The sequence below is a fragment of the Protopterus annectens genome, chromosome 2.part1 (assembly GCF_019279795.1).
Source record: "Protopterus annectens isolate FY-2018-M chromosome 2.part1, PAN1.0, whole genome shotgun sequence".
Taxonomy (NCBI): Eukaryota; Metazoa; Chordata; order Ceratodontiformes; family Protopteridae; genus Protopterus; species Protopterus annectens.
Window position 1 is genome coordinate 564190405 of NC_056729.1, and position 24203 is coordinate 564214607.

The window sequence follows — 24203 nt, forward strand, 5'->3', positions numbered from 1 at the left end:
AGCAGTGATCATATAAACATCTACTTTTAAGGTAAGTTCAACTTACACAGCTGTACTATCTTCACAAGTGATGGATGCATTGGGCAGTCAGGAATTGCAGGACCACTGAAGAAACAAGGCAAATATATGACCAGTTTAACAGTTGATCAAGATCCTAAAATTTGACAAGTTGAATTTACTGAAATGGTTACTGGGCTATTGATATAAACAAGTTATTTTATTTGTTTTAAAAAGTCATGCATGCTTAGTGTAGAGACAAGGTTAATTAAAAGTGATTAGAGTAAAATAATGCATGCTATCTCATATAATGATTCTAAAATATAATATAACATAATATAATATATATACATATTTGCACACAAACTAGAAAAAAATAGTTGTAGTGTATGGGATATAACGTTAAATGTGCTAATGCCAAGTTAAAGAGTGTTACATGTCATATGGTATACTGTACTTCTAACAGGCAGTCTAAACAGATATCCCATGAATGCCGAGGGTCATCTGCAATGTCTGTGATGTTTCCAAAACATTCTAACAAACTTCAGCATGTTATATTATTAATTTGCTTAGTTCAGTAATTTACTAGAATAGTTTCTGAAAGAGAGTTAAATCCCTCTACTTGGCTACATAAATTTTGATGACATTGAATTTCTTGTTCATAGGTTCTTGCAGTGATTTTCTGGTATTTGTTTGTCCTGTTCACTTGTTCTCCTGCCAATGTATATTGACTGCCGATATTGCACTCATTGTTTGTTCTGTACCCTGTTATTTCTTAACTCTGGTCTCCACTATTAAAGTCATTCTCATGTTTTGTGACATCTATCTAGTTGTAATAATGAAAAATAGAAAATGATACCTACATACATCATACATGCACTGCATACATGCGTGCATAAATGTGTCATGTTAAGGGCCATCTCTGAAAAATGAAGTGGTGTGGTTTGTTGGCCCATGTCTACACATGAAAATTAAATATAGGAAGAAGTGGAAGCATTACAGAAATGTGAATCCCAAAATCATAATGCCAAATGACTGAAACTGTATTTTTTTGAAATTTTAAATTAACACACATAAAAAATTACTTCCCCTTGTGCAGGGATTAGAATGAGTAACTTCTCATTCAAGATTTGCCAGTATATCATTTGAGAAACATTTACAGATCTGAAGAATATACTCACTCATATTAGAGATAGCATTTTCTGTCCGAGATTGTTGTATTTGGGGGTTATACTTCCTTGGCAAGCGGTGACCTCACAGGCAGAATAATTAAGTCTAGTTTGCTATGAGATTGTGTATTGCCATTAGAAGAAAGCTATGTTATTTATTTTGCATTTGGTGACACTATATCTGCCAACAAATCAGGTGTCGGCAAAAGAGGTGTCAATGAGTAGTCATATACTTGGGTCTTGAGCCCACAACCTGCTAACTTAAAATGCCAGTTCCAGGATCACTGCACCTTAGGATTGGTTATGTTTTATTAAGGACAATTTCATTGGAATGCAGTTTCATTCTTTTGGATTCAGGATGTTTTGATTAGTCTCTGTTAGTAGTCTCCATTAATATAATATGTATAGCAAAATACTGAATCAGCCTGTTATCAATATTGAAATTCTTGGTCAGACAGATCCAGAAATTTATATTGAAAGAAGCAATTAGGCTAAATTTGGACAAGTATATTACGCTTAAGCAATAACCAACGACATGGTGTGGTATATTGAAGATTTACCCACGGCTGGTGTGGTTTAATCACGTGGGCGAAGCCCGAGTGATTAAACAAAGGCAACAGTGGGTAAATCTTCAATATACCACAACCACAAAGTCGATTATTGCTATTATACAATGACGTTACTTAAGAAAAAAAAAACTTACTTTTCTTAAATAATGTCTTTGTACAACGGCAGATTGCTGTTCTTCTGCCGGTTGTGGTATACCAATTCTGTTTTTTGATGTACTGCGCATGCGTATGGGACTTGCGTTCCCATGCATACCCAGTACATCAAGGCTTTGAAATGGAAGCAACGGAGAGAAGAAAGTCTATGCTGCTCCGTTTTCTCTCTTTTTTTTAATTGTAAAAAAAAAAAAAAAAGATTTTGGGGCAGTTTATACCAACGGAAAAAAGTCCGGGCGACCAGACCTTTTTCCGTTGGTATATTGTGGGATTTACAATGGGCACGCTGGTTGGGCTGGCCAATCAGCATGCACATCTTAGAATATTAATAGGGAGGAATTGTATAATAGACAGTAGTTCACACTGCACAGTATGTTTGCTCTTGTAAGAATTTATTTACCCAGAGAATACCACTGCAGTTGCGAGAGTCAGCTCTACTTTGCCTATGCTGTCTGTATAGCAGCATACCCAGTTGGCACTACCACTTTTTATTTAATTTTCTCTGTCTTGAACCAATTCCATTTCAGACACAGAAGGACATCCAAACAAAATCTGATTGCAGATAATCCTCCTTGACGTACAGAGTATGTTACTTCCCTGCTGATGATAATACCAAAGATCCCATATAGTCTCTTGTTGTCTCCTCTCCTGATCCACTTCTGTGAATTGTTGTAATTGTCCTGTGCATAATTAAAACCCCTCCTACTAATGATCCCAGTAACTTTACTGGAAAATGCTATTAGCAACTCACTGATCCTTAAACAAACACTTTTTCAGAAGCCTGGTAAATTTCAAAAGTCGTTCCCTCTTTCTATGCTCACAAATTCTCAGTCACCTGCATTACTGAAGTATTTCCCAACATCTACGATGCAGAGCTCTGACTGTATCCCACCACCTGTATTAATTGGTGCTTAAAGACAAATGGCACTCATCTCAGACCGTTTTTAGACTTGCTTGCAGAGGACAGTCATAATCATTGCTAACCATGTAGTTTGGAAATCAGTTTAAAGCTTTCCACTGTGACCAGAGTAGCATTAATGGTGTGTGCACAACCTTACAGCTCAAAGCCTTCCAGACATGCAGACCTGAGGCATCTTTACATAACTGGGTGACCTTTTCATTTGGAAGGAGTACATAGTGCCCTGTAAACTCAGTCCAATTGCCTTTAAGGTATGACTTGGTTGTTTTTTATTTCTTGGTTCATACTCAGTTGTTTATACAATATACACGGCACACAGAAAATGTAAAACTGTGCACTTTTTTTTACTGCCAGTCATTAGCAGAGCAGAGTTCCGCTGTAGCGACCCCTCACCGGGAAAAGCCGAAAGACACAACAACAACATAGTCTCCAAATAGATTTATAATCTATATATTGTGCTTCATCCGAGTAAATCAGATTGTTCGCATGGTTGAAATATGTTTATTTTGATATCTATAATATCCAGCTGGATGCAGCCCACTTTCAGTGGAGACCCAAGAAGAAAAGGACTAGCATGTACATCGGACCTGACATTAAATGATTTTGTGTGTTCATTTTACAAAATATGGCATGCTAACAGTGAAAAGGTGACTTTTAACTGATTTTAGCAGAAAGCTGTTTGCAATCATAATACAGAGAACCTACATAACTTTACAAAAAGGTCAGAGACAACGTAATAAGTAAAACCTATTCAGAAGTAGTCAACAGATTCAAACTAAATACCAAAAGCAGCAGAAGAAATGTGGCAAGAAATGACTAATAAATGAACCTATAATTTTACTTGAACCCCTTTTCTTTCAATTGTCTAGTACCTCAATGAGCTGGTGTTCTTCTATACATATGGTACGCTTGGAAGAATGTTCTGCTATATTTTCCTCATCCTCTGAGGATTCTGTGACAATGACTCCCTCTTTCTCACATGTGTTACCCTTTTCTCCAGGTTGTAGCTCTTGAACTTAATGCCAATGAACATCTACATAATGAGGAGAGAATATTAAGATGAAAACTCTTCATGAAATAAGCATGTTAAAGTAAATATTAGAAGTATGTGGACTCCAGGCATAATGTCCACATTCTTAGACCAGCGCTGTATCTGGTCATATTTTCTGTAATTAATTTCTGGAAAATACCATGCAGATAAACACCCCATCCAAGCTATGCTTATAAGTGCAAGGCTTATTCACAAAGCAAGACATCACTGGCATGCATATTGTTCAAATCAGCATGACAAAATTAATCCATGTGCGCACATGCAATTCAGCAAATACTGGAGGTGACAAAAATATATAGCTATCTTATTTTCTTCAAGTCAAGTCTTTGAGCTCACAATGTACTTATTTTTATAGTCAGTCAGAAATCATAACAAAATGCCTGTACTGTACATAGAATTTTTTGTGCTAACGTTTTTTTTATCCTGTCTTTTGTGGCCAGTTCAGAATATGGATTGCTCCTCTTAATTAGAAACTGAACTATTGGATGAAGTCTCCTTCCAAGCACCGTCGCATACACCTTTCTAATAAGGCTAAGGAATGTGAATCATCTACAGTTGAAACACTTTCCCTCTCAACCATTTTGAAAAGAGGCACCACTACCAGACTTTGCCAGTCCACGGGTACTGCCCCAGGTTCCACACAACCCCACAGTGGTATGATAATGATGACACTCCATCAAATGTCTAGGGCCTTCAGCATTTCAGATGGAGCGCAGCCACTCCCATAGCCTGTCCAGTTTGGAACTTGTTAGGCACTGCAGTGATCTGATACTGAAATTAACTGAATTCTACCATTTCACCATCCTCATCGATACTGTCTTCTCAGAGGAGGGCATGCCCACTGGATTCACATCTTCCTCAGTGTTCCTTTTACTTCTCAGTGTTGTCCCCAGTTAAAGTCAGCAGGTCAGCATTTCTTCATCTTTGCAGAGAGCAGTCTCCACAATATTTCACCTCCCTCTCCTGGATTTCAGATAGTTTGCCAGAGCCTCTTTAAGATCACCTAAATACCTTTCTCCGTGGCTTCTCCAAACACATCCCACACATGGGCCTATGCTTTGGTAACTGCTGCAGCTGCTGTGTTCCTGCCTCATTGGTTTCTATGAATCAGATTTGCAACCAGTCCTGCTAGCATTGCATGAATAGTATATTTCTTTAAACCAACAACTTCCCTCATGATTGGTGTTCAGTAGTAGGTCCTAGCATTACCACCATGACAAGTGCCAACCATCATTTGGCTACAGCTTCTTTCAGCCTCCCTATCCCTTTCCTCCCCAGGTATGTGAGAGAAGATCTTCTGGAAGTAGGAGTTAAAGATATCCAGCCTTGAAACATTGACTAGACATTCCTAGAACACCTTAATTGCATGTTTGGGCTTCCCAGATTTTGCAAGCTGCTGCCCTAATGGTGTAATCCAATTCTCCACCAAATGGTTATTAGTTACCAGCTCAGTATCTCTGTTGACCAGAAAATCTTTAACCTACAGCCTCAGGAGTTATGATTTGAGTACAAAGTCAGTCACTGACCTATGGCCCAAGGTGCTCTGGTGCTAAGTAGACTTATGACACTTATTGTGTTCAGACATGGTGTTTACTATGGAATGTCCATATGTAACACAGACGTCTAATAACAGTTCACCATTTGGGTTCAGATCAGTCAGGCCACTCTTTCCAGCCATTCACCTCCAGGTATCACCATCACTTCCCACATAACTGTAGAAGTCTCCAAGTAGAACTACAGACTGTGTAGGTGGTCCCTATTGAGCTTAGCACTTGTGGTCTTTAAGAAGGCTAAATACGCCAAAAAGCTGTTAGGCTAGTATGCAGAAACAACAGAGTTTTATGTTCTGCAGCTTGCAGTGACATTGAGGTGGCCCTGCCATTTTCTGTTGCAAACTTTAACTGAAAGGCACCCAGATAGGGTCTTGTATTTGAAGCTTGAGAGTTGTGTCCACAGTCTTGGCTTTAAGTTGAATATATTCATGGCTTACTTAGGACTCCATTAAGGGTTTGTCTTACACCCCCTCCTGTTTGTGATGTTTTATGGTAAGGATGTCAGTTCAACCAATGTCTAGACAGTAGCCGGTGTGGAGATATGAGGGTTGCATTTTTGCTGTTTTTATTGCAAATGACATTGTTCTCTTAGCCTCAAAGGACTATAACTACCAGAATGCACTGGAGTGATTTGCTGCTGAGTGTGAAGTATCTGGGATGAAAAAAAAAATTAACACTTGTAATTCAGACATCACAATTCCCTCTCAGAAGAAAACATGGATTGCTCTCTCCAGGTGAGGGGGGAACATGTACCTCAGGTGGAGGAGTTTGAGTATCCTGAGGTCCTGCTCTTGAATGAAATAAAGGGGGATAGGGAGAGTGACCAGTGGATTGGTGCACTAGTGTACAGACCGTGCTGCTCTGTGGTGTGGAAATAATAGCTGAATCTTAAGATGAAACTCTCAGTTTACCACTCAGACTATGTCTCTCAATTTGGCATTCAGCCCATGTTCTTATTTGCACCTATATTCATAAGCGGGTCTATATTATATGTTTGAAGTCTGAAAACTTTGAATCTCATATGATTGACTCCATATGAGCGAAGTGTTCAAACATTGAACATAAAATATAAACAATCTAAAAATAAAAAAAAAACTACCTGAATGCTCTATGCAGGGGGGCAAGCCCCCCTGCACCCTCCACACCCCCCGCTACTTAAATATACCAACTCCGAGATCGCACTACATTGAAGTGAAGGGAAATATTCCCTGTGGCGATCTCCATTGAAACGTTCAATGTTTGAAAACTTCGCTCATATGATGTTGATCATATGAGAGTCGAAGTTTTCAAACTTCAAACTTCGAACTTACAATATAGATCCTTCATAAGCTTGGGATGTGAATAAAAGGATGAACTCATGGACAGAGACAGAAATGAAATTCCTTTGCAAGGTGGCTAGGCTTACTCTCTATGATAAAGTGGGAAGGTAGTGATTGACAATATGTGGTCATGGACACCAACAGCAAAAAAATTAGGTTCTGTTGTACTGTGGCTGGGCTTATTCTCTGTGACACAGAGGATCTCAGAATAAACTTGCTGTTTCTTTGTGTTAAAAGGAGTTAGTTGAGGCAGACTGTTCATCTTGTACAGATGCCCTCCAGGACCTCATATGGGAAGTGTACCAGACATGGGTGATTGGGAAGAATACCCTGAACACAAATGGATTATATCTCTCAGCTTGCCTGGGAACACCTGGGTTTTCACATAATGCATTTTTTTATAATCTGGTTTATGGTTTTCACTGTCAATGGTAGTAGATAAAACATTTTTCTTCTGGAACAACATTATTTCTTCATTAAATTCCACATGCTACAAAAAAAAGATCAATTTACCTCTTGGTTCTATTTTTCAGTTTTACTTATTCAATTAAATGCCTAATTAGTGTTTTCAAATGATAAAATTGAGTTATGTGATAAGACCACACAGCTGTATTATTCAGTTTTTCTACTTGCACACCTATAGTGACACATCTTATGTGCTCATTATGTTTGTTTGTCACACAGGAGCTTGCATCAAAATAGCTTGCAACAGCATCTCAAATGACAGCTGGAGTGCATCCATTCCGATTAGTCATTTACTCAATATTGCTTTTCACAAGCAAATGACATACATAAAGCATTTTTTCAGGGACAAACCCCCTGCACCCCCTTTTTGGGAACTTCACCCTCCTTACTCCCTTACTTTACTGTTCTTGCTCCTAGGTCACTACATCTCAAAGAAAGAGCTAACAGTGACACGTAGTGTAACACCGCTTTTCTGTTTCTACAAGAAGTTGCAATATCTTATCATCCACAAAACTGATGCAGCCAGTACAATTTTGTTCCAGTGGGAAGCGAGCAACATTACATGAGCAAATACCACCTTGATCTATTATGCCTAAGTAGCTTTGTCTTGAGCATGGGTGATATGAGCAACTAACTGTAAAACGATGGGGGCAAACATTCTTAAACATTATCCTTCTCAAAGTACAGTCTGTGTCTCCAGAAGGTGGCATTGTATTGATAAACATTGTCTTTGAGGTACTGCTTACTTCAAAATCTCAGGTCACAGTGTCAGTAACTTTTTTTCTGGTGACTCTCAAGGGTTTGTGTTCTTTGCCTTTTAAAAATATGCACTGAGAATTTTTTTATTTCAGCTGCAGAACAGTGCTTCAAGATCATGAGCATATTGGTGAAATGACAACCTTTGGATGCATTGTATTTTTTTAAAGTATATGTTAGGGTATTTATCTGGTTCAAAGCTGTCCACATGGAATCTTTATTCTGACTATTTTCCCCTTAAAATCTGTAGTATAATACATTGTCTGAGGTGTTGGTAAGTTCTACCCACCTCTCTTCCCTCTATAGGAAGCTGTGCTTCACTGTTAATGTGATTAATGTCATGGTCTGAAGCACTGAGTTTCTGAAGCAGAGACAGCCAGGAAGCCAGCAAAATATGGTGCTGTGTCAGCAGTTTTCTTCTGTTGTTTTTGTTAAGAAAGTCAGCTTCTCTTACTATCTTTTTTCCCTTTTTTATGCTCATACAATGGCAGCTTATTTTTGTTTTCATAGTACAAACTCAGAATCTCAATGCTGCAGTGCAAAGTCATCTCTCCAAACTTCTTTAATCAAGAATTCTAGTAAAGGCTGTGAAAAACTGAAAAGCTGCCAGCCCAGCTAGATGGAATTTTGTAGATAATTCTATGTCATTGTAAATATTAGTATAATCCACAGGCTGTTTTACAAAAATAAGAAAACTAAATGTAAAAAAAAAACTGTCATATGTTCTGAACTTCAAAAATGTAACCACAGTGCACCCTGCTGGAAGAAAGCTGATAAAGTAAAGCATTGTATGTCTGTTTGATCTCATACTTGAGACACAATGTCTGGACTAGCAAATTTTTTCTATTGTTTTGAGACCAGAGTTGATTGCTAGATTTTACATGTATAATGTCTTTTATTGCTGTGGTTTCCTGGCCAGGCACAAGATTATAAAGAGAAATGTAAATTTTGAGTTTTTATTAGCCTGGGAACCAGAGATGTTTTAAGAATGATGTAATCTAAAATGAGTCAGCAGTGATGTATTATCAATTTAAGAGATCTCAGAGAGAAAGAGATAGCATTTTGCATTTGTCTTCAGAACTGACAACATCACTAGCACTCTGCCTTTGCTCTGTATGCATGTAAGTTATTTAGAACATTGTTTCTCTTAAAATAGATAGAAAATAGTAAGATTAGATTAGCTGTTGTCTATATTTATGTCAGACTATCCTACAGTATTGTTTTAAAGTTCCTGTGTCTGAACTCTTGACTCGCACTGTGTTGAACTGAGGAGATTTATCTTGTGTTTTTATTATTAATTATTAAATATTTTTAAACCTTTCAACTGTGGCTGTTTTGTGTAGAGATAATTTAGGCTCTAGAGTACTTGCATGTATTTCGTGATACTGTACTAAGCCACTCCGATAGACTTAAAAGTTCTGGTCACACTTACTATTTGGATAATAGTATTGCACAGTAAAATTGGACACCCTTTGTTAAGGGCCTTATTAGTAGCGGATATTAATGGTTGCTAGCAGTAATTACTACCTTACAGTCTGGGCCAAAAAGGGGTGCAGCTGGAGAGCCTGTGCCAGCCTACACCAGGAGTGTCTGTTTGTTTGTATATAAATCAAATCTTAAAGTGTGTGTCCACTACTTGGGCAGGGACATGAAGCACTGCTTGGACAGAGAGGGTGCTGCAGGTTTTAGCTTGACCACTAGGCTGAGATCTGGACTCTATAGCTGTGCCAGTGGGATGTCTTATTGGGGATATGGAGAGAAAGGGAGAAACCAGCTCCAGATTGACTGTGATCTCTGTGTGCTCTTAAGGGAAATTGTACTTTACCGTGTGTGTACTTGTTATCCTTCCCAATGTGCATGCCCCTCACTGGTACTAGTGGTGAAGAATGAGGCTCCTTGATTACTGCGTCAGTGCATGGGGGTCACAAAGGCAACAATAAAGGATGGACAAAGGACCAAGATCAGGGATAATTTTTAAACTGAGTGACTATAATTCTTGATAATTTTCCAGAAAAGCAAACATTTTTCAAAGCAAACATATAAGAACAAACAACAACTTTCTGCCGAAAATCAATACAGTTCTGAGATATGCATGTGAAACTAATATGCACGTATTTGCTTATTAATTAATACTGGCTGCTTTATGGATGCAGATTTAGACTATTGCTTAACAAACATGACCTCAGTCAAAAGAAGAAAATAAAATTCAAGACTATGAACAGGGCACTTCCTTTTCTTCTAAGCAGAACTACAGCAGGAAGGATGTGTAGTGACAGTCTGACTTTGTGTTATCAAGCAAACAAGCCTGGTGACCCAAAGTCAGTTAGAACTAATGGTGGTATCCCATGTATGTGTGCAATTCAAAACTGTTAAAATTAAAAGAAAACAGGGAAAAGAAAATTGTAAAAAATGGAAAATTGCCATGGCTGAATGACTGCACTGCTCTTACAAAATACTGTTCCCACTATAAGATAGGAAAGGAAAATCTTTAAATTAAATTGTTTTTTTTAAGGAATAAAAGTAATTAGATGATAATCAATCTGCAGGAAAGTTTTCAGGAATTGATGATATATTCCTGTAGAAGTTTGGAAGCTCTCAGTCCCAGCTTCATATAGGCCTATTTCAATTTTAAACCATGATTATAAAATGTTTATGTCTATAATAGATACAAGAATGGCAAAAGAGTTGCCAGAATTTAATGATATGGATCAGTGTGGTTTTGTGGAGGGGAGGCAAACATTTGGCAACATTAACGGAGGATTAATGATCCACAGTGAAGTAGAAAGTAAGAAAATGCTGCTGTTGTTGTTGGGTCTTGATGCAGAGAAAGCATTTAACAGAGTAAGCTGGGATTTTTTTTGGGATCCCTCCCTCCCCAACAAAATCAGAATGCAAAATAACAAATTTAGCTTCAAAAATCAGCTGACGTCCTATCTATCCAATTCCTGGATATGGAACTGTCAAGACCCAGACTAACCTAATAATAACTAGACCTTTCTCATTAGTAACTGCAAATGGTGCTTTACATGATAAAGTTCTGTTGTAGCAACATTCATGGTACTTCAAGATGTGCCACTATCTTATGTTAACCACCCGTATATTGCTTTCTGTGTATTGTTTAAATGTTTTTCAAAAGGACTATGTTGAGTATTTTTTGTACATAATTTTTGAAAACTGCTTGTTTTGTGATTATGTTGCATGCTTTCTGTACTGAATGTTTTTGAATATTTTTGTAACATGATGTATTATGTGGAGCTTTTCTCCTTGGGCCTCCACTGAAAATGGGCAATTTTTGCCCGGTCGGACTTTCCCAGTAAACAAATGTAAAACAAATAAATAAATAATTTTATGAGTAGGGCAATAGAAGCATTTGCATTCTCTGACACAATAATAAGGTTATTTAGGAGGATATATGAGGGATTGAAGGCAAGAATTAAAGTGGGTGGGTTCCTCTGTGATAAGTTATGTCTGATCAAAGTAACCAGGTATGGGTGTCCTCTTTTCCCTTTATTTCCTTTATGTTTAGCACCATTGGCAAAGAAAATAAGGGACTCAGAAATTTAAGGATATAATTGATATGGTAAGAAAAGTTGGCTTTATTTGTAGGTGATATTATTTTTACCTGATAAAACCAGAAAGGACATCTCAGTCTTGTATGACATTACAGTTTCAAATCTTTTGGGGATATAAAATTATTGAAGATAAAACAAAGGCCATAGCTGAAAATTATGTACCCACATGTGAATTGGTTGAGCAATACCCATATTTATGGGGGCATGAAAAAATGAAGCATTTAGAAGTATGGCGTAAAATGGCTTCTGTTATAGCAACTGAACAGATGTGGGATAGACTAAACAAAAGATAACACAAAAACTTAGAAAATGGAAGCTCTTGTTTATGCATATGGATAGCTAGATACAGGCAGAGAAAATGTTTTTAGTCCTTTTAGTTTTATACACAGGTCAGGCATATTTTTATCAACCAGAGGAGAAGTTGTGGACAATAATTAATAAAGAGTTGAAGGAATTTAACTGGGAGGGGAAGATGACAAGTGTCAAGTGGAATAAGCTGATCTTTCCAATAGGAAAAGGTGGTTTAGGATTATCTGATTTGAAGGGATATTTTACAGCTGCACAGTTAAGGCTTATATATATATATATATATATATATATATATATATATATATATATATATATTTGTTGTTGTTTGTCTTTCGACTTTTCCCGGTTAGGGGTCGCCACAGTGGAACTCTGGTCCACTAATGATTGGCAGTTGGTTTTTATGGTGTCGAGTTGCCAGCCCGATGCCCAACCTTCAATGAAGGCACGCCCATTCAACGCATGTCTTTCGAACGGCCACTCGACCGCGGGGAGGATATGCAGACTCCACACAGAAGGCACTCCCAACTCAAGCCGAGAATCGAATGGAAGAACCTCTTGCTGTGAGGCAACAACGCCACCACTGCACCACCACGGAAGTGTATATATATATATATATATATATATATATATATATATATATATATATAAAACACAAGCAGAAAGATATAATTCAAAGTGGAAAGTTCTGATGAGGAAATGGGGAAATAAGGAGAAAGTGGGATTTTGGATGTAGATCATTACAGTTAAGAAGAATAACAACGGTCATACAGGATATTATATTCAAAAAGTATACTAAAAAGTAAGCTAACAAAAGAATGGAGAAAAGAAGATTTTGCCAATAGGGATGACTGCAATTAGAGATACAGAGAATATGCAAATGGAGGCTGAAGTTTACTGGAGAAAACCAAGGTATTGGGAGCAAATAACTAGGGAAGGAAAGGTAACAGAATGAGTCGAAGCCATGAAGACATTTGGACTGCATGGTAGGGGCTCCCTTCCCTAGCAGGTACTGATATCAAAGTATAAGCAAAGAGAAAGGGATATAGGAATCCTAAGATAAATACCTGCTCTGGTAGAGTTTTTAGATGAATCTAGAATAGAAGCTGCTGTTAAAAAGGGTTAATTATTAGGGCATATAAAACATTGCACCATAACTATAGGAATTATTCAGAGGAGGTTAGAAAAAATTGGGAAGAAAAATTGGATAAGCAATTTACAAGGGAACTATGGGATGACGTGTATGGCTTTCAAATGTGCAATAAAGCTTAAAAGATGCAGGATTTTTGATTGAAAGTGTTTGCATAGGTATTTTTACACCCCAAGCAGACTCCAAAGAATCTTTCCTTGGGTAGATAGCAAATGTTGGAGATGTGATGGGGAATAACAAGGTAAATGGGAACATATGTTTTAGGAGTGTAATGAGTTGGCAGACTTTAAACATTTTCTACAGAGTACTCTGTCAGAAATATGGGTGAGTAAATGGGTGTAACTAAGGAAATTATTCTTTTGAGCTGGAACCCAGGATCTGAATTGTCTAGACATAGTAAGCCTTTGATAAGTTTAATTCAGGGGGTTGCCTAACTAGAACATGGGAATCAAAGTATAAACCAACTTTATTTGAACTGTTGAATGTTGTAACAGAGATAAAAGAGCCAGAAGTATAATCTTTAGAAAAGGGTAGGAGCAAATTACATAAAAATAAATGGAAATTGTGGGAAAATGCATGCAGAATAATGTTCAGGAGGAGGAGGAATGAAGTTTAAGGGAAGGCAAGAATTTATGTAATTTATATAATGTTGGATAGATTATAGTTATACAAAAGGACATACATGATGTATAATGTATGTAACTGTAAACATGTTAATATGTTTTGTTTATAATGTATATAACTGGGAAGATGTTAATATGGTTTGTGTATAATGTATGTAACTGGGACCATGTTAATATGGTTTGTGTATAATGTATGTAACTGGGACCATGTTAATATGGTTTGTGTATAATGTATGTAACTGGGAACATGTTAATATGGTTTGTGTATAATGTATGTAACTGGGAACATGTTAATATCGTTTGTGTATAATGAATGTAACTGGGAACATGTTAATATCGTTTGTGTATAATGAATGTAACTGGGAACATGTTAATATGGTTTGATTTCTTGTATATAAATGTATGTTTACCTACGTCTTAAGTGATAATTCAATAAAGGTGTTAAAAAAGCAATTTGATGCTGGGACTCCTCTCTCCATTTTCTTCCTGTGTTAGCTGATGTGTTAGCAGGTTTTCTAAAATTCCACTCTCAGCTGTGATCTGAGCTGCAGCTGATACTAAACAGTAAAAAATATGCGAATACCCAGACACTGATGATATGTACGATGACCGTAGTGTAAAGGAAAGAAGGAAGGAAGGGCTACAAATACTGTATGATGTGCATTTTTCCTAGCCAGAAATTGTAAACGTGTAATGCTTATCATGATAATTTTATTTATTTATTTAACATTTGTTAACCGGGAAAGTCCAATTTGGAACGAAGCCAATTTTCAGCGGAGGCCCAGGGAGAAATGCTCCAGATGCATGTCTTTGTAATGTGGGAGGAAACCCATACAAACGCATGGAGGACATGCAGACTCAGCACAGAAGGCACCCCAGCCGAGAATCAAACCAGAGAACCTCTTGCTGTGAGGCGACAATGCTACCGCTGCACCATTATAATGGAGCCAAAGAGAAAAGAAGTATCAAGAAATTCCATGTAAACCCAATACAAAAATGACACAGAGAGTGAGAAGCAGATAAGACGTGTTTTTATTTTTTAAGTGGCAGTGTAGGGCTTATTTTGCAGGGAATAAATATATTCTTAGAAGAGGAAGTGTTGTCTTTTGGGGATAATGGCCCTTTAAACCAAACTTGGAAACTGCACAGAGAAAAAGACATCAGTCTGATGAGGAACGGTAAATATAAGAGGAAGAGTAATATGGCTTGAGAATATGAGGGCCAGAAAGGTGTTTGTTATGTATATACATTAGTAGAAAGAAGAGAACAGTGAGACATCCAATGGACTCACTGTTTCTTCAGAGGACCAGGAGTGGAGATAGACTTAAACTGGAAGGGCTGTTGGATTAGGAACAGCAGGCATAACTGGCAGACAGAATGTAAAAGATTTACATCTGGCTTAAAGATGTACCTTTTCAGACTCACAGACAGAGTTGTACCAGTAAATTTGTTGATGTGTCTGTAGAAATGTGTAGGGAAGGTGGGATGATTGGAGAATGGGAAGGGCTGGAAAATGGAAGGGTCACTGCACAGGGGCAAGCTGTAACCTTCAGGCAATTTCAACGAACAGCTGACATTCCATCGGTTTGTTTGTGTATGCCCTTATGTAGAGACTTACATTGCAGTTCTTCTATTTCTGTGCTGAAACTTGCTGCAGGTAGATGTTTGTGTTTATGAATGATTGTGACCTTTACTTAACCATGAAAATGAACAAAACCAGTTCCTCACTGAAACACATGTGGTTGCTTGTGTGGAACACACACCCACAAATAAACACAATTTTTAATAGGGTTGAAGTGAAAAAATATTCTGCTACAAAACTAAAATACCCATTTGAAATCATTCTCCAGCCCAGTTATCTGTTGTAATTAAGGTTTGTTTTGTTAATGCATTTATTTCTTTGCTGAATATCTCTTAGTTGCGTATTGTGTATTGATCCCTCTCTTCTGCCTTGGACACAGCAGACAATTATCTTTTTATTTACAAGTTTGGTAACCAGTTAGATTTAGCTGGAGCATTGGCACCATTTTTAAAAAAAAAGACCTGGGGAAGGCTATACCAGCAACAGAAAAGCAGCAAACTTAACTAACTAGACAAAGACAGTATCTAAAGAACATGAGCATTCATAAGCCAGACAGCATTAACCCTTTCTCTGCAAGAGTTTATAAAAAAAAATTCAGGTACACATTACTGTTGTGTGCTCCACATAGACTCATAAAGGACAGGAATGCCAGCATTGGTAGTATAGAATGATAAAACCTTGACAATAGCACAGGTGACTTGAGTTTGACTAGCAGCTTGGGTATTTGATGGTGTTGGCAGATGGGATAGGTTGGCCTATCCGGGGGGAGGGAGAGTCTGAGCCAGCTGCACCTAATGCTGCTGTTCCTTGGAGGTGGACTGTCTTCACAGAAGGGTGGCCTAGGGACAGATGTTAGCCTCACCAAGCCACCAATGAGTGGCAGCCTTCATAGTGAGTTTGTGGAAGTGTGCACTTACAAGAAGAGGGCATTGTGGGCCACTGCAGTAACACAGTTCACATATATCCCCTTATCCAGGGGGGTGGGGTTAGGTTATTTAAATGCTTTTATTGCTGTGATGCCAGTGAGAGCACAAAGTATACTTATGGCTGCCTAAGTGAGGGCCCCTTTCATGCAGCTCTTTCATTGGTTACAAGTGGAAACCCTGGAGTGAAGGAATAAATGGCTATGTCTAATCAAAAGGAGGCTTAATGGTTGGCAGGCATGAGGGCAATAACCATCTAGGGGAAAATAATTGGAAAGGAAGTAAAACTTCAAAGTTCAGAATTATACTTCATTAGGAAAAATATTTAGAGCAAAGCACCTTTTTACATGAATGGACATTACCAGCTGTGAAAGCATGCCACCCTTCTTTTCTTTTTTATTAAAATCTGTTCTCTGACTTATGAAGAATGAAGCTGAGTTAAGTTTCTAGCATTACATTTTAAAGTTCATGGAATGCAGCTGACCCCTTCTGATTTACAATTTCTAAGCTCAGAAGATCATAGGAATTACAAGGCAAACAAGCTGTGAAATAATTTGTGCCTTGCTGATACCCACCCTTATGATGTATCTCATATTTCTAGAATGGCAAAGCAGGTCAGGGCTGAAATTGCAAATAACTATCCAAGCATCAAGGTTTGTCTTGAAGGATGTGAGGGTGTCACTTTGTAATTGAAATTTATTCTGGAGATTGGGAAACTTTGGGTAATACATTTGTCCCTCCAGCATGTTTTATTTGTTGGTGGAGATACAGATCCTTAGTCATAGTGTTTGTGGTCATCTGGTATTTCTTTATTTGATCAGTTTTAGTTTGAACTGAAACCACTGCCTCTTGCAGGAGAATTACATAGTAACTACACATACATACATATACATATACACATATATATATATATATATATATATATATATATATATATATATATATACACACATGTATGCATGAATAAATAAATACATTATTAACTGGTCAGTTTCTTGTCTGACCATCCTGATCTGTCATTAAAGTCTTGCAGAGATTTGGAATCTCTTGAGCTTTACCTTGAGATCTAATGCAGTGTGAACTTCACTAAAGCAGAATGATGGGTTCAACCAATGCCTACAGCTAGCTTTTTTAAATCTTGTAACTGGTAACTTGCCCTCTCTGTTCTGCATCAACATGCTTCTGTTCAGAACGACTGCTGCTACTCTCCCAGCACTGTTTTTATAATCCATTGCTTCATGGCTACTTGACTCCTTGTCATTGTGCCTGCTTGCCTAGTCTCAAATTACATCCCCTCCATTTCTGAGATCACTCTGTATTTCCACTCTCTACAGCCCCCAGAATAGCACATTACAATTGGGAGACATGCAATCTTCAGACTGCAGTGCCTCCCTGGAACAGCTTTTCTGAAAGAGCTCATTAACTCTTTTTTGAGCCCCTGTGTCAGTCTGAAATGGTCATTACGGGGGAAGCACAGAGGCCAAATATACTCATACTGTCGCAAACTGTGGAAGGACAGGATCTACTTTAGAATGACAAAAACGTAAAGTCTCGAACTCTCACATGAGCGGATAATCATAAACTCGAAAGTGGTATTTTGGGATCGCAGTACAGTGAAGATCGAGATTGCACTACAGTGAGGAAAATGCAAATATTTGAAGTAGGAATATATATTTAGCGGCGGTGTGGGGGGGTGCAGCCCCCCACAATACCAATTTCGAGTTTGTTATTATTCGCTCATGTGAGCATTCAAGAGTTTGCGTTTTCGGTTTTATGACATAGACCCGAAGGACAGGCAAGGCCTGAGAATGTTGCCTAGCAAGGGCAGGACAGAAAGGTGTGGTCCAGGAACAGTAATTTCATCATGCTATTTGTTAAACACCTTTATTAAAATTTAAGGCTTAGGCAGACATATGTTAAAAGTGCATTAGGTTGTGCGCAATGATTAGTTGTATGTCCACTAGTTTGGGAGTTCAAGCTAGTTTAATTGCTTTAATGCAAAGCAGTGGTGTGTTTTATAAGGTTGGTTGATTGCAAATTTGGCTATTTTGTAGTAGGAGGAGGCTGGTTTAGTTTTATACATAATGTTGAATATTTATAAGAATAGGGGAAGCATATAAAAGAGAAGGAAGGAGGTATGCTGCTGCAAAGGTAGTCCTTCCTTTATCTGTTAGGTAGTGTTTAGCTCTAAAGAGGGAGCTGAGTTTTTGGTGAGTTTTCTTGATGAAATGAAATATGTGGTGATCACATCTAAGGTTGTCATCTATTATGACTCTGAGTAGTTTAATTATAGTTTCTGTTTTTGTGTTATTACTTGAGGTAATATGAAATGTGTTTCTGGTTAATGTGTTGTTTTGGAATGAAAAGCATAACTTTTTTTTTTTTTGGTATTAAGCGGCAAGTTAGAATTTTTTAGCCATATTTCAATGGCATCAAATGATTTTTAAGTGATTTCCTGTAATTTTGTTAAGGATGCAGCAGAGTAGATAAGGGTTAAATTGTGGACATATTATACAAGTGTGGCAAGTGTTGTAGTGGCATGAAGTTTATTTATAAAAATATTAAATAGAAGTAGGATGAGTATTGACCCTTAGGGAACACCACCAGAGATAGGGTGAAATGCTGAAAGTTTTGTTGCCATTCCTGCTGACGAATGCATAAGTAACTGTGAAACCAGGAGAGGGAGGGCTAAGTGAGACCTAGAGTTGTTGTTCAGAAAGGAGCTTTTGGTGGGACACTGTCTCAAATGCTTTGGAAAAGTTAAGGAAAAGTGAAGAAGCAAGGTTGTCCTCATTTCTGTATTGGTCTACTATGTTGGTGAAGTTGAGGAAGGCAGTAGTAGTACTGTGGTTGGGCCTGAAATCATAGTGGGTGTTGGAGAGGAGGTTGTGTTTGGTTATATATTTCAGAAGCTGAGATTGAAAACATTTCTCAATGATTTTAGAAAAGGGTGATAGGAGAGCACTAGGTCTATAATGTGTTAACTCTTTTGAAGTACCCCCTTTGTGAAAGGGTATAATAATGGATTTTTTTTCCAGATGGATGGGACACAGTTTTCAGTTACTGACTGGTTGATTAGAATGGAGACAGGGAAGGCTAGTGCTTCTGCACCCGTTTTGAGGAACTTAGAGGGAAAATTAGCAGCTGAGGCTGTTGCTTTTAACTTGGCTAGTATTTTTTTTTATGTTTGATGTTGGGATGGGCTGAAAACTAAAAGACAATGTGTTCGAGAACAGATGGAAGATGGAGGGATGAAGTGAGGTGGTCATTGATTAGTGACAGAAATGACTGGATAAAAGGAGTGTTGAACTGAGAAACAATGGACTCTTTCTTGTTTGAAGCAGAAGGACAGGGTGCAGTGGTATGGCTGGGATGTACTAGTTTATTTAGAAATTTAGATGAAATAGCTTGGGGTTGTTATGGTGCTTTTTTGGAGATTACTGTAGTATGATTTCTTGTATGTTTCCAGTTACCCCTTTGTTCCCCATCACACCTTCAGCATTTGCTCTCTTCTTAAGGAAAAACTCTTTGAAGTCTACTTTGGGTATAAAAATACCATTTCAAACACTTGCAAGCAAAAATCTTAAATCCTCTGGATTTTGTTGCATACTTGGGAGCCATACATATATTCTCCCAATTCTGCTCCCTTTTAAATTGCTCCTTCAGTCTTTCTTCCCAATTTTTTTCTAGCTTCCTCTGATTGATCCTTATAGTTATCCTAAAAATATTTTATATGCCACAAGGATTATTCCTGTTTAATAGCAGCTGCCGTTCTAGGTTTGGCTAAAAAATCTACCATAGCAGGAACCACTTTGACCCATATATATCAAATTTGGTAACAAATTTGCCATTCTTTTAGCTAGTATAGACATAAACACTTTATAATTATGGTTTAAAATTAAAATGGGTCTATATGAGGCTGGGTCATAAGGGTCTTTACTCTCTTTGTTTAATACAGCCACCACAGCTTTATTCCAATATGCTGGTACTCCCTCTCAATTTAAAATACTATTAAACAAAATCTTCCAGATCTTTATCACTTTTTCCCTCTTAACTTCCAAACTTACATAGAATACCTTCTGTTCCTGGAGACTTCCATGCAGATTGTTTATGCATTGCTATTTTTACCTCATCTCCTCCTATCTTAACTATTAGTTTTGAGGCTCATCTTCCTAAATTGTGACATAATTAAGTCTGCCATAAATATTTCTATTTGTGCTCTTTCTTAGTTTCTACGTTCCTCTGCTTTATACAAATTCTCATAAAATTTCCAAAATACCTTTAATACATAAATAGTATCTCTGGTTATTTTTCTCGTTATAGGCTCCCTATGTTTGGTGGCAAACATTTCTACTTTCTGTTGCCTAAGTCACTACTCTAAAAGTTTTTGTGCTCTGGAGTTGTTATCAAAAAATAGTTGCTTAACAGCAAAATTTCTAAACTCATGCATATCATCCAAATATTCCCTTATTGTCACTTCAGCCCTCTGCAGTTATTCCTCTTCTTGTGCTGTGTGATTCCCCTTAATCTCTAATACTTTAACCTTTGTCAGCCCCTCTAAATATTCCCTATTACTTCTTAACCATATCTTTTTAAGCTTTATTTCTACTCTATTTTAAAACTCCATTTTCATTTTATCCCACTTATTAGCTATCCTTTCTGAAGGAATTTCTGTTTTCTCTAATGTCTCTCAAATAATTTCCACTACCCATTCCTTAAATTCCTTTGTTTTTTCTACAGGTATTCACCATGTTATTTTGAGAAGATATTTCTAAAGTAAGAAAGGCTTATAGAGTAGTTATGTTGAGTAAGGTTTACATATTAGTTCGGAAACAGTATAAGATGTAAGTGCACCTTTTTCATGAATTGTTCATTTATGCTATAATATGTACTGTGTAAATAAGTGGGTTATCACAGTGCCATTTAAAGAGTGCACAGCAGCATACAGAACCAGTGGGAACCTAGGAGAGGGCCTATCCCTAGAAATAAATGAGTCTTATAATAGTAAATGAGGTAGACATAGAGTGGAACTACAGGTTGATTCTACTTCCTCCAAAGACATCTCAAGGGGGGAGAAGACACGCCGCACTGGCTACTTACTGTTCACGACATGGTGAGGAAGGTGGAACGGTATTATCTATTGTATACAGTTTTGCTAGTGGGCATGACAACAACAGGGTAATAATAATGTGAGATGCCTCTTCAAATGAACATACATGCATAACGAAAATGGGGTGTAGAAGATGAAATGAGGCCTAATCCTACATATGAGTATGCTGCTATAATGGAAACAGAAGGGGTGTTGGTCCACTCCAAGGCATGAGGTTGACCTTGTAATGAGAACAGGGACATGAGACAGGAACCTTCTCCTAAAAGGGTATATACATGTATAAAAAGAGGTGGAGGCGATTTCTTATTATTTTAAAATGCTGATAGCATGGCATGAGGGGAGGGTGTTTTGATAAAACACATCATAATCAGGGAATGGCAATCTAAGTAGGTGAGGCAACTTAAAAAATGATCAGAACTAGGGAATGACAACCCAAAAAGAAAAAGGAACATGGAAAGCAGGACTTGTGGGAAACAGACTTCATCTACTGCTTGGGTGGCAGAGCACCAGTTGTGCAACTCTTTGAGTAGTGACATGTGATGGAAGCCCCCAATCTGCCACTGTGGGAAATCATTAAATTATTCAACAAATGTTATATAATTCATTCCGATGATGATGGTCACATAGCTCTAACTCCATCAGGCCAAAAATGGATTCTTCATTCATTTATTCTGTTTTTGAGTAATTTTTTGTCAAGAAAATGTAAACTAGTGTATCCAATCAAGTACGGCTTCCCAAACCACAACAAATTATATACGTTCAGATATGATTTTCAGAGACCATAAAGTCTTTTTTGTTTTGATTCCATCTCATTCTCATGCCTACTCATTCATTTACATAGTTCATCCATTGCATAATTTCAGGAGGGAGAGAGCCTGTCCTGGTAATTAGTGTGAGCAAGGATGGAAACACATCCTGAATGGGGTGTCATTACTAGATCTTAGTGTTTACTGATGGTGCATAATTTTACCTCATGCTTAGCATTTTTTCAGTCTTCAGTCCTACTGCACCAGTTGGTAACTGTTCTTTCTTTTAAAAGTTTCATGAAAATTTGCTCAGCAATAAACATAAAAGCAAATCAGCTGAAGAAGGGATGACAGGAGTGCAAGGAACATGAAAATAGGAGCCCGTGTAGAACTTTAATATGTACATTTTAAAGTTTATCATAAATTTTTCAACATACAGCCATAATCCTATATCTTTACTATAAATCCTATCTTGGATAATAAACTTATCCCTAAAGCATTTTTATAATGTGCCGTTTCAAAAAAAATAGACGAAAGTTGTTTGATGTGTGGTAATTAAAAGACTTTGGTCAGAATTCAGAGACATCCCCAAATCTATGCCATGCACCCTATGCAGGAATGGTTGACGTGTGTAGTTCAGACTTAATGAGATTCACTGACATATACAATTAGAATAACTCATAACCATCTCACACCTGACTATCTCACACAGTGCCATGTAATGAATCTGAACTGCGACCTCCCACCCTTTTGAAAATGCAAAATGCCTACATTTTATTTTTATTTAAGCAGACTGCAATAAGTTTACATACCTACATTACACATATACCGTCACTAAAAAAGATGACAGGAAGTAGTAGTAACATAAACTACTAAAAGTTTTACAGATTCTTTAGGTCGTACACATGACGTGTACATAGTACCACAGCAGATTTTGTACTTTAGCAAGTTGATGTGTACATCAAATGCAATGTCATACTCAGTACTCATCCAATATAATAATTTTAGCATTAATTATTCGTACAGTTAAAAATGATGTTTATTACAGTGTAATCATTAAGGCAGGCTTTACATTGCTACCAACTGGGTATCATCATGTGGGTAATACTCTTTGTTGGGCTAAGAGCTTGCCCCTACTCCAGGTGCATCTCCAAACCACCTATCCAGCCTACTTTACTTTTTTGGTCTTACTCTCCCGCAGTTCCCCTTTCAGTTTACCATTTATTCTGTGCATCACACACATCCTACTATCCTGTTTATCCTTATCCTACCATACTCCCTCACTACTACTCAGACTATTTTCTGCTTTCTCTGCAACTGATTTTCTTTTCTTTCATTCAGAATCATCATCAACTCCTTTTTCCCCGTGTTCTACATGGGGTCAGGTTGTCATCTGTCACCATGTCTCTGCATTCAATGTTCCTCTCCTACTTCATTACCAACATGCCTGACTGTCACAAATCTTCTCTCGCACACTCCATCGACCTCTAAACTGAATGCCATCATTTCCTCTTGCCTTCTTCCGGCCTTTCCCAAATCTTTTTCACCAGATTGTTTTCTGCTTTTCTACACATGTGCTCTAACCATCGTAATCTGTTCTTTTTGACATTTTCTGCAATTCAAGCTACTATGGCTTCTGCTCTTATGTCCTCGTTTCTTTTTCTGTCCTGCAGTGTGCATCCTACCACCTGTCTTAAGCACTTAATTTCCATCACTTTTAGCTTCCTCAGCTGCTCTGTCTTTACTACACAGGTTTGTGTACCATATAGTAGTACTGGCCGCACCACTGTTTTGTACACTTTACCTTTTGGTTTCTTTGGCATTCTTCTGTCATACACTACCTCTGACACTGTGTAGTTGGCTGCAGCCTCTCTGATTCTAGCTTTGACCTCCTCATTCAGATTTCCCTTCTTCTCAACCAACCCTCCCAGATGCTTGAAGGTTTTAACCTGTTCCAGTATTTTCCATTCTATCTCAGTTCTCAGCTTCTTCTGATTTCACCCATTTGTTGCCATTACAACTGTCTTATCAGTACTCAGTTTTATTTCCATGCCTTCAGTTTTACATTCTATTTCCCCATACTTTGCTGAAGTTCTTGCTCAGAGTCTGCCTGTAATGCTACATTGTCTGCATACAGCACCTTTGTTGATCTGGCCCCTCCAACCAGTTTGCTAATGTAGTCCATCAGTACTATGAACAGTGTGGGCTTAGAGCTGAACCCTGATGCACACCCACTCCCA

General features: G+C 37.7%; 1 protein-coding gene across 3 annotated transcripts in view; it reads right to left on the reverse strand.

Annotated features, from left to right (window-relative positions):
* Positions 1-24203, reverse strand: part of REEP1 (receptor accessory protein 1) — a 1259835-nt gene that overhangs the window by 113810 nt on the left and 1121822 nt on the right. For 2 of the 3 annotated variants that reach the window (XM_044062335.1, XM_044062333.1), the window contains one exon: positions 3680-3822. The exons of the other annotated variant lie outside the window; for it this stretch is intronic. In XM_044062335.1, coding sequence (XP_043918270.1) covers positions 3680-3822 — 143 coding nt within the window. The remainder of the gene's footprint in view (positions 1-3679; positions 3823-24203) is intronic. 3 annotated transcript variants of the gene reach the window in all.